The 12411-nt window shown below is 38.7% G+C and overlaps 1 protein-coding gene across 1 annotated transcript in view; it reads right to left on the reverse strand.

Annotated features, from left to right (window-relative positions):
* Positions 1 to 715: 715 nt before the first annotated feature.
* The window catches only part of LOC106880263 (glypican-6), a 79216-nt gene continuing 67520 nt past the window's right edge, over positions 716 to 12411 (reverse strand). Inside the window, exons 4-8 of the mRNA XM_014930130.3 lie at positions 8494 to 8659; positions 5913 to 6043; positions 4860 to 5200; positions 3500 to 3666; positions 716 to 2392 (exon numbers count right to left, since the gene is read on the reverse strand). Of these exons, the coding sequence (XP_014785616.2) occupies positions 2124 to 2392; positions 3500 to 3666; positions 4860 to 5200; positions 5913 to 6043; positions 8494 to 8659 (1074 nt within the window). The 3' untranslated portion in view covers positions 716 to 2123. The remainder of the gene's footprint in view (positions 2393 to 3499; positions 3667 to 4859; positions 5201 to 5912; positions 6044 to 8493; positions 8660 to 12411) is intronic.

Consider the following 12411-nt stretch of genomic DNA (forward strand, 5'->3'; position numbering starts at 1 on the left):
TCTCTAAAAATTAGAGTACAGCACTGCTTTCTATCGACCAATCAAATTGCAGCACAGCTCTCTACCAATCAGGTTGCAGCACTGCTCTCTGCCAACCAATCGGGCCTTCACTCACATCTTCAATGTGACTCTTGAAGAAGGTTAATATCTACACAGTAATGATGCTGTATATTTAACTATACACACACACACATACATATATGCGCATAGAGTTGTTTAGGCAGGTGTGTGTGTGCATATATATATATATGTGTCTGTCTATGTATGTGCATTTGTGTGCAAGCATGTATACGATGGATGTGTGTGTATATGTTTGTGTATGTGTATGCGTGCGTGTCAAAACACACAGTATACATACATGTAAATATATACTTCTCTGCATATGCAAATGCAGATTTGCACGTGTGTACACACAATCACACGTATATATACATATACACACACTCATATATATTTGTGTATACATATATATGGGCATACACACACGTATGCCCATATATATATATATATATATATATGGGCATCCACACACACACACACACACACACGTGGGTGTACACATACAATTACGAAAAAAGAAAAACACTTGCTAATTTGTAGAAATGTCTAACTTTCCCTGGAATTATACCAGAGTGGTTTTCTTAACCTGGTTGTAATTATTATAATTATTATAATTATTACTATCATCATCATCATCATTATCTTATTATTATTATTATCATTATTGCTTGAAATGTGTGTAAAACACGGTGGAAGTGGAGAGATTTTGGGCCTACGAAGGGAGAGAACAGTCTAGAAGTCACATAACAAAAGATTCAGAGTTCAACGCCAGGGTTGGGTCACATGGTTAAAAAAACAAACAAATAAACATAAAAATAAAGAAATTTAAAAAATAATAATTTGTTTTCTTTTTTACCTTTTTCTCATTTTGTTACAAGACACCTTTAAGAAAAAAACAAAACAATTAAAAAATATTTATCGAAACATTTTCAGGTGTTAAAGAGGATTACTGATATTAATTAACGACATGGGTTCCTCGTTTCAACATAATAGCCACATGTAAGGGAGAAGGGTAGAATCGATTGAAATGATTTTTTTTTTGACCCCAGTATATTACTGGTACGCCGCTTCATTTGATCTCCTTGGAAGAATGAAAGGCAAAGCAAAGCCATTTGCTGGGATTTGAATTCAGAACATAAAAAAGGAGACAATGCCAATCTACAAGAATTCGGACAATTTACCATTTTTGTCTTCTTTGAAATAATAAACAACAAAAGAAAATATAAACAAAAACAATAAAGAAATAAAATAAGGTCAAAGGTCAAAGGGTCACAGTGGTTAATTTGGGTAAGTTTTTTTTACTTTTTCTTCATTTTCATTGTTTTTGATTAATTAATATCTTAATAAATTTCACTGTCATTATTTATTATATTATTGTTATTATAATTATTATTGGTGGGTGTTGTTGATCTGTGATTTAAAAAATTTTTTGGCAATTTTAAGAAAATAAGTTTTTTTCTTTTCATCTCTTCCCCACCCCCACTCACTTCCCCCCCCTCTAGGGGCAGGGCCCCAATGTCCCACCACCCTTGGTTCACTAGTCACATGCTACCCCCTCCCCGCCTCACCTCTGACCTCATGCTCACCATGGCAAAATTGGGAGGGAGGAATGGGGGGGGTCTGGTAGAAGCAAGAGGTACAACTGCAACGATCCATAAAACCCTGGCCACCACACCCTGCCCCTCGGTCCTACCTCATAATTCCTTACTCCCCCCACCCCACACAACCCAACCTAATCAACAACATACCACCCTCCCCCTACTCCCCCTCCCCAGTTTTAGCAACTCCATAACACTGCACCACACTCATTCACTGTGTGTGCGCGCATGTGTGTGTGTGAGTACATTTGTGATGTGTGTACACACGTATGTACTTGCATATGAAAGAGTGTGTGTGTGCGTATGTGTGTGTGTATATATATACACACACACATATACATATATGTATAAATGAATGTATGTATGTACATATATATATGTATGTATACATATATACACACATGTATAAAAGTATATCTATGTTTATATGTGTGTGTGTATATATATTTATATTCATGGGAGTTCTTAAAAAAACAAATGAGTGTATAATAGTTGAGAGGTGAATACTAGGCTGAGTACGGCCACTGACCAGTGCGGGGCTCTGGCCGATGACCGATCGTCAGGCGCAGGTCTGAAAGATTTGGTACGCGGAGTAGTGGATGCAAAGTAGTAGCCGTCAGTGTTTGATTGGTGTTCATTGTTTTCTTTATATGTGATGGAATCGTCCTCATGATCTCCACTGCCCGATCCACTGAGGTCATCATAACCACTGCTGTCCCCACTGCCGTAGATGTCTGGAAGGAGGGAGAAAAAGAAAGATGGTTAGGTCGAGTGACTGTGGGAGGAGATGGAGTGAAGTAGGAGTGGAGGTGTAATGATTTAGGAACACGTAAAAGAGCCCTTGTGGTGCCACATAAAAAGAACTTGTAATGGTGCCATGCAAAAGCGCCCTTGTGGTGCCACAAAAAACAACCATGTGGTACCATGTAAAAAGGGCCCTTGTGATGTCACAAAAAACGACCATGTGGTGCCATGTAAAAAGAGCCCGTGTGGTGCCGTGCAAAAGCGCCCAGCTGTCGAAACCATGCCAAAGTAGTCTGGAACCTGGTGCAACCTCCGCATCTTACCAGCTCTGGTCACACCATCCAACCCATGCCAGCATGGACAACAAATGCTAAACGATGATTATGAATGATAGAGTGGGAGATGGGGTTAGTGTGAAGGGGGTGATGCAGCTGGAGTAAAAAAAGAAGAATGAAAGGGAAAAATCAGTATAAGTAAATCAGATGAAATTCCATTCAACAGAAATCTATCAAATCTCCTCCTGGATAAGTAAGCTAGTCCACTATATGATAACATCTCCCAGAGCTGAATTCACTGAGACAACATAAAATCAAAGTTGCCCACCCACAAATACCCCAGCACCAACTCGCAATAGCTCTGAATGTTTGACAACTGAATGTACAGTTTAATCTAGTGTCTGGCCAAGAAATTCGAGGTGGTTGGCAAGCAAATGACCAGTGGTCACTCACAAAACACTAGATTGATGGACAGATTTATTTTAGCGAAAGCAGTGAGTCCTAAAATCAGTGGCCCTTAACTCTGGCACAGCTCTCACTCAAAACTTCCTTCCCCTACCTTCACTCAACATCTCCTCTTCCTACCTTTACTCAACACATCTCCCCACCTTCACTCAAAGCCTCCTCTTCTCACTTCATTCAGCATCTCACTCCCCTTCACTCAACACTTCCTCCCCTCACCCACCTTCACTCAACACCTTCCTACCCCCCACCTCCACTCAGCATCTCCCTTCCCCTACTTTCACTCCACACTCCCCCCCTTACCTTCACCATTCATCAACCACTCAGCACTCCTCCTCCTCCTCCTCCTCTTCCACTCACCCTCTATCAAAGACTCCACGTCTTCTCCGTTGTATGCGTCTTCCAGTTTCATAGTTATACTCCTCAGCTGTGATATCTGATATGCAATCACGGTTTTGATCTGCTTTAATTCCGGATCCGACTCTTCCGACACATTTGTTTCGTCCTTCAGCATCACAGACCAATCGCTAACGGCAACAAGACACAAAAACAATTACTAGCCATGTAAACATAAACAGTTCAATAAAATACAAATGATGTTGTGATGTTCATGCAGTTTTTAAAGCAAAACATTACAAAAGACATCCGAGACTTATTGTTGTTGTCGTCTGATATCAGTTCGGCTCTGATCAAGTAAACTTACGAATCAAAGTTGGTCCTAACATGACCACTCTGTTTAAATATAAAAGACACTACATTCTTTTATTCTTTTACTTGATTTAGTCATTTGACTGTGGCCATGCTGGAGCACTGCCTTTAGTCAAGCAAATCAAGGCCAGGACTTATTCTTTGTAAGCTTAGTACTTATTCTATCGGTTTCTTGTGCCGAACCGCTAAGTTACATGGATGTAAGCGCACCAACATTGGTTGTCAAGCCACATTGGGGGGACAAACACAGATGCACACACACACACACACACATATATATATATATACACATATATAAATGGAACAAAAACGCAATAGAGGACAATAAAAACATTTGGACAGATAGACAAAGGCGGTCCCAGACTTCTTTCAGTTTCTGTCTACCAAATCCACTCACAAGGCTTTGGTCAGTCCGAGGCTATAGTAGAAGACACTAGCCAAAGGTGCCACACTGGGACTGAACCTGGAACCATGTGGCTGGTAAGCAAGCTACTTACCACACAACCAGTCCTGTGCATAAATAATAATAATAATAATTATCAGCTTAAAGCTTATAAGTGGTCACCATGTATTGACCACAAAAAATAATCTACTAGTGGGGTATACGCCCCAATTTTAGCCTACTTTCTTTAGTCAATATAAGGCAATCGCTTATAAGCTATAACTTATAAAATATTGTTATTTACAGAATTGTCACTCTTCACCACTTCTCAATTCATCACAGAGATATATATATAGACATATAATAATATTTGGGACAAAATCCAAAATTACAGGTAAAAACTCAATTAAAATCAATTTATAAAAAAATTAGAATTAAATTGAGCTTTACTGAGTAAAATATATATAAATATATAGTTTATGAACTATATATATATATATATATATATATATATATATATATATAGAGAGAGAGAGAGAGAGAGAGAGAGAGATATAGAGAGAGATATATATGTATGATAGATAGATAGATGAATGGGGAGATAGATAGATGTATAATAAATAAAGTTACCTGTCTTTTCCATTTGTAGACCAACAGTTCTCATCATTAGGTGTCACAGCTGTGACCGAGGACAGGTTACCTAACGTCACCTCGTATTTACTGTCTGGGGCACCTCTTGAAGACAGTTTAGGTTCTTTGCATACAAAATAAGGTACATTTATCCAGAAATCATTGGCTATTTTGACTTTGTCATTAATGTCTCGTACCAGGCGATCGAGACTCGTCCCAGCAGCTGTGATTGGCCGTTTAAGGTTCTTCTTTGAAGGCCATTCATAGACAAACTTTTCATATACCACATTGTCTGCATGTCTTGGAACTCGTGAGGATGGGTGGCCACATTTGGCAGAAGCCTAGGAAGAATATACACAATTAAGTCACATGTTACAATAATCATAATAATAACAATAATAATAATAATAAATGCCTGGATGCAGTACCAGGCAGTGGCTCTCATGGCTTCTGATCTTAATTGATTGGAAGTGTTATCATGTACATTGTTTTGTGTTGGTATAAAAAGATGGGCTACAGCAAATATTCTGCTCAATATCACAGATTTGTTTGTCAGTTGTTTGACCATAACCAGTTAAGCATGTCCCTTGGTGGCTGACGATATGTGCATCTCTGATCGTGAACAGAAGTAGTGGGGGAGCATCATATCCATGTGTTGAGAGGAATTCTTTGGGGTTTGGATAATTCACCTCTGGAAACATAGGTGCTTTGTTCAACATCCTTAAACAACCCTTATTCAGGGACCTTTTGAATGGGATGGACTACTCAACCTGAAGGAAAGTCTAACTGGGCCCCACCTGCATTGTTTATCTTGCGACCACCATGTCGTGCACATATGGTTGTGATGCATGTTCCTAAAGAATAGGAAAATATAGCAATTAGAGTACAGTGTACCATTTAGAGTACAATTCCAATACTCAGGAAACCATGCCATTCATCTCATCAGAGATGAACCATAATACTCCAGAAAAAACATTCCAGTAATTAAGGTATATGCTCAGTACCCCCAGAGACCATTCCAGTGTCTAACGGAATTAACAGACTCATACTTACTTGTTCTGTGACTGTAGCTGCTTTATTCTGGAAAGACATGATGGCATCTGATATTTTAATATTGATGGGGTCAATAACAGATTCAATGTTGAAAGGTCCGTTCAGTTGCTGTATTATCTTCTGCAGGGCATCTGCACAACAGAAGAAGGTTTAATGAAAGGATTCGTTACAACAGAAAGACTTCAAGAGGAACAACTGACTGGGAACTAGTTTGAATGAGATGCAGTCGAAGTTGGTGTCAGGGTGAAGAACCACCGGTGCCTGCTTTCTAGTAAAACAATGACAAAAGTTCTTAGCAAAGAAGTCCCTAATACATTGACAAAGGGAAGAGCTTTGACAGGGGGTCTGCTCTCAGTAGTCTGATGGTTCCTAAGAAAGCCGTGTGCTGAAGAATGGCAGTGAGATGTGTGCAGGGATGTAGAGAAGTGCTGTCAGCAGAGGTGAGAGGATAAGTAACAGGTTCAATGAGAAATTTAGAGTAGAGGTGAGTGTCCATTTAGAGTCCAGTCTTCAGCCACTCCCTTTATTATTATAGGTCTCCTGACAATAACAGAGCACTTCAAGACTGAATGTCTGTGCTGACAACCTAATTCACTTAAGCAAATGAGCGACGGAATTACAGGAAAGTCCCAAAGAGACTATGGGTGTGGCTCCATCTACCAAAAGTCTACTGAGGCTATGGACATGGCTCCGCCTACAGGGATTTTAATAGTAATATATTAATTATATGAGCAAGACACTTTATTTCATGTTGCTTCTGTTCACTCAGCTGTAGGAATAAGTTGTGACATCACTGGTGCCAAGCTGTATCGGTCCCTTTGCCTTTCACTTGGATAACATTGGTGGTGTGGACAGGGTAAGCTGGTACACATGGGAGACTTTCATGACCGAAAGGGGTCTCTCTCCTTTTACCCTTTACATAAATTATTTATCAATTTTGCCTTTCAACCTAAAATAAATGTTGGGAGGGTCAACATAATAATCTTTCATGCGGTGCTCCAGCATGGCCACAGTCCAACGATTGAAACTTAAACTTATGAAGGCATTAAAGAATAAGAATATCGATATAATTGGATGTGAGGAAACATCTGTGATGTGGTTTCAAATCTGATTGCTTCTTGATAACAAAATACTTTTCTAAACAATTGTAAAATGATGGAGAACCAAGGACTGGTGCGGGAAGCAGAGTAACAAATGCAAGTGGGGTGGTAGAATTGGTGGAGGGCAGGACCAAAGGCCTTGCAATATTTAGCCAAATACTGTCAGGTTCTGAGTTCAAATTCAGACAAATCCAACGTCACATTTTTATCTTTGGAATCAGGAAAAATTGGCATCAGTCAAGCATTGCAACTGGTATAAACAATTCTACCATTCCTAGCTGCAGGACTAAGTTAAAAATTAATATTAATTATTATTATTATTATTAAAGTGCAGTGGAATTTCAGGATTGGTCGCCTGGTGGTATAAAGGTGTGATGGAATGGCAGTCCAATGGTATAAGTGCCGTGTAAAGCATACTTATGTATTTTCATGTTCTCAGTTCAATTCCTGCCAGGTTCAAGTTTTGTCTTTCCTCTTCCTGGGGGTGATATAATAAAGTACCAGTCATGAACTGGGATCCATGTACCCCTGTGGCTATGTTAGAAATTAATATTATAGTTATTGTCACGATGAGAATTAATATGTGGAAACTTCAAATAATTATATGAAACATGTTAATGAGATTTGATTAACGGAGTAGCATCAGATTAAGTGTTATTAATAATTCAAAATCAAAACAATCTGTTGCTATGGAAACTAAACTAACATAAAATTTAATTATTTGCCTATTATTAAGTGAAAAAAAAAATAACACATAATTACAACATTCCCTTTATTATTCCCTGGTTTGGTTGGATAAGTTTATAAATTTATATACTTCCTAGTATTCTGATATAACATAAGATGTTACATTTGGATGCACTGATAAAGGAGTACTCAATACATGTAATAGAGTATGTTTGTTCAAAGTTGTACTTTCACTCTATTGTCACTTGTGAGTTTTCCTCTATACATGTTCCATAAACTTGAAGGATCACTCACATACATACACATTACACTGGTGCCATGTAAAAAGCACACTTAGTTCACTCTGTGGAATGGTTGGTGTCAGGAAGGGCATCCAGCCATAGAAACCCTGCCAAAACAGACACAGTAGGCTGGAGTCTTCTACCTGGTGCCAACTCCTGTGAAGCCATTCAACCCATGCCACCATGTAAGGCAGACATTAAATGATGATGGTTATGGTGAAGATATATGTATCGGGTTCAGTCCCACTGCGTGGCACCTTGGAATATGATCAAAAGCAACCCAACCATGACCACCTCTTTTACTCAGCCAAAGTGGAATATGATCAAAAGCAACCCAACCATGACCACATCTTTTATTCAGTCAAAGTGTAACTAGGACTACATTATCTAATATGTCATTCCTTCCTTAAATACTGGCTGTGATTCAAGGCAGATTTAGCTGCTATTGCTAGCATGCTGGGCAACCACATAGAAGTTGGAAAATGGTGGGGAACGAAATTCTGAAAGCCTTACGTATATAAGCATTCCACACATCGTTGAACTGTTTGTGATAAGGCTGACATGCTTCAATGGTTTTAATACAATAGTCCTTGCAGGGTTTCTTGTGAGGAACTTGGTTACAGCGCTGGCAATACATCATCTGTGCCAGTCTGCGAGCACAGCGCTTGGTTGGTTCAATCTGCAATTAAAAGACAAAACATTTCAGAAGAATGGCACATGAAAACCCCATCACCAATCACCACAGCTACCACAACCAAACCATTTTTGCACTAACCCTTTAGCATTTAAACTGGCCCTAGTATTCTGTTTTATGTCAGACTGGTCAGATCCAGCCTCTCATACCAACCCTACAATGTCATCCTAAAAATAAACAATCACATCTTTGAAATCTCAGGATTAATTCATAGCAATTTAAATAAGTAAGTATTACATTTGACAGAGCAGTCTGAAGCTAAACGGTTAAAGTAGCAAAACATTTCTGCAAAGATTTTCCAATATTACCAGAGGCCACTGGAATGGACTGTTGGAGTCTTACAGAATGCCATGAGCGATTCCAGTATTTCAAATTGAGAAGAATATTGACCGAAGATGATGCTATATTTGGATGGCCTTCCATGGCAGCAGATGACGACCACATTGTGAAAGTTTCTGAGGAATTAAGTATTGGTAAAAGTTGGTGCCACAGGATTAGAAAAGAATGAAGATACATCATGTTGCCACGAAATTTGTGTCACATCTATGTCATGGTCTGTTAGCAGCTGTTTGATCATTCACATCAGTCAAAGACTCAGGCAAACTTCCTGGAGACAAAAGTTTAGTGAACAGCCATGATGTGAAAACTAAGAGGCAGCCATTGCCACAGATTTGCATGATTGCCATTTTTATAAGAACATCAAGAGTCTGTTGCAAGAATCACCAAAACTATTTGGATGTCCTGAGATATTTAAAGAATTTCCTTGGATGTCCTGGTGTATTTAAACGAAGCAGTAAAGAAGAAAGAAAAAGGCCTCACAATCTGCCTCAAGTCTAAAGACTCAAGAATCTGGAGATTATCCACAATTTCAATGCCAAGAATACAACCATATCTCTCACTTCCCACCCTGAATGGGATGCTTGTCTGTGGCAAGGTTAACCACCGGATGCCCCTGGTACTCACTTTAATCAGAGTGTACTGGAGTAACATAAAATAAAATGTTTTAAATCAAGAACACAATGTCCACCTAGTCTTAGAATAAAACCTGCAACCTAATGTTTCTCAGGTCAACACTAACTCAGTGTTTCTCGACCTTTTTAACCTCGGGTAGCCCTTAAAATAAATTACATGTCCCAAGGAACCCCTGCACAAAAAAAAAATTATATACCATATCATACTAATCACTGCAGACTTCATTTTGGTCCCCAAACTGAAAAACCCATCTTGAAAGGTCAACAATTTCAGATGATAGAAAAGACCAAAGAGAATTCACTAAGAGAATAACACACAAGCCCTGAACATGTGGCATCATAAAATGTGTCCCAAAACGGCTTGCGGGGATGGGGGGGTGAGGCTCGAGAGGATTGTTAAGAATGGAAGGAAATATTTATGCACGCACATTAGGAAGGGCATCCAGCTCTAGAAACAATGCCAAAACAGATAATGGTGGTGGTGATGATGATGACAATGATGATGATGGTGATGGTGGTGGTGGTGGTGGTGGTGATGGTGGTGGTGGTGGTGGTGGTGGTGGTGATGGTGGTGGTGGTGGTGGTGGTGGTGATGGTGGTGGTGGTGGTGGTGATGGTAGTGATGATGGTGGTGGGTGGTGGTGGTAGTGGTGATGATGATGATGATGACAAAATGTATCTCCATATATGTGTTTGTGTATCAGCATTTAACACTTGTTTTCTATGCTAGCATGATGTGTGTGTGTGTGTGTGTTTAATAATAGGCCATATGTTGGTCGGTTGGTTGGTTGGTTAATTTCCACAGTCACGCTTTACATCATATGTGTTTGTGTTTGTGCATGTGTGTGTATATATATATATATAGAGAGAGAGAGAGAGACTGATAGATAGAGAGAGAGATAGATAGGCAGAGAGAGTAAAAGAAATTGTGCAAAGATAGATTTTCGATGGAGTAGATTGTGATTACGTTGATAAAATTTAGAAAAAATAAATAAACAACAAATATTTATTGCAAACTTATAAATGATGAATAGGTTTTATTTGCTTTTTGCAAAGGTAATAAATATTTTTCTTTCGAAAATCAATATTCATAATTTTACAGAAGCACCAAGAAATTTCATAAAAGTTGAATAATAATTATTGAATGCATGCTATATTTCCTGATAACTTAGTGTCAAAAGTATACGTCCAAAGTTCCCCATCACATGATGATGATGGGGGAACACTCTAGTGTATATGTGTGTGTGTATATGTATAATATATATACACACACACAAGTATTTTTAGACTTCTTAAATTAATTACTTTATTTTCTAATGTTATTGGAATACCTTCTGTAATCTTAGAATAAATCTTCCAGGATGAATAATTCCAAGGAATTCCACTTCAAAACAATTTCCTTACAATCCTAGATTACTTATATATATATACTCACATTTGTCCATATATTCTGACTGCGCACATATACACTGATATACACAACCTCAAAGCTTAAACTACATACATATAAATATTTTTAAGTTGTGGATTCTATTTGTCATGTTGCCTGCAGACAGTTTTTATTGTGAACAGAAATAATACGATAAAATAGCTTTAGAGTGGTTTTGGCTGCTATTTTTAGCATGTAAGGGTTTCGAAACCCTCTTAGTTGTAATTGTGATTTGTTCATAATTATAAATGTTCTTCTCCTATGTGTTTTATGATAACATGTTTGGCCCTTAATCTTGTAAGTTGCAAGGTGACTTAACTAGTGTCAGGGAGACAAAGAAGAAAAAAGTCCCTGCCACCAATCCCACCCCTAAAATGGTTGGTGTCAAGTGGAGCATCCAGCTGTAGAAATCTGGACAAAATTTAAGAAATTGGAGCCCAGTGTTGTCCTCTCACTCATCAGAGCCCCATGACGTGTCCAACCCATGCCAGCATGGAAAACAGATGTTGAACAACAAGGATGATGTGTGCACACACACACACACACACACACACACACATACTCATACATGCATATGCTCATATCTACATACATCTTTGAGAGAGAGAGAGAGAGAAAGAAAGATATGTATATGTTTGTGTCTGTGTTTGTCCCCATTACGGTCGCTTGACAACTGATGTCAGTGTGTTTCCGTCCCCCGTAACTTAACGGTTCGGCAAAAGAGACTGATAGAGTAAGTACTAGCCTTACAAAGTATAAGTCCTGGGGTCAATTTATTCGACTAAAGGCGGTGCTCCAGCATGGCCGCAGCCAAATGCCTGAAACAACTAAATGAATATATATATATATATACACACACACACACACACACACGCATTCATATATCTATACACACACACAAACACACACACACATTCAACTTTGTTTTTGTAATTCAGACGTTTGTCTTTTATCTGTTTTTATCCTGTATTTTCATCAAACTGACACGGATGCCAAAACTGTTCTTTTGGATTATCCTGATTGGGATTACTTCAGATCCATTACTTGTATGTATGCATGTATGTGTGTGCGCACGTGCACGTCTGTGTGTGTGTGTGTGTGTGTGTGTGTGTGTGTGTGTGTGTGTGTGTGTGTGCGCGCACACGCCTATATATATGTTTGTGTTGTTATAATGATTCTTCCTCTCTGTTTTTTTTTTTCCATATGAACCTAAACCCTCAGCCTGCAAGTCTTTCCTCTTCTATCCCAGCCAACACCCTCTTCTACCCCCATCTTCTATATAAAACTACTTCTCATTCTACCCCCTCCCCCACCTCGGTGTATTTATTTAGATAACA

This window comes from Octopus bimaculoides, chromosome 19, assembly GCF_046866305.1.
Source record: "Octopus bimaculoides isolate indiv1 chromosome 19, ASM4686630v1, whole genome shotgun sequence".
Lineage (NCBI taxonomy): Eukaryota > Metazoa > Mollusca > Cephalopoda > Octopoda > Octopodidae > Octopus > Octopus bimaculoides.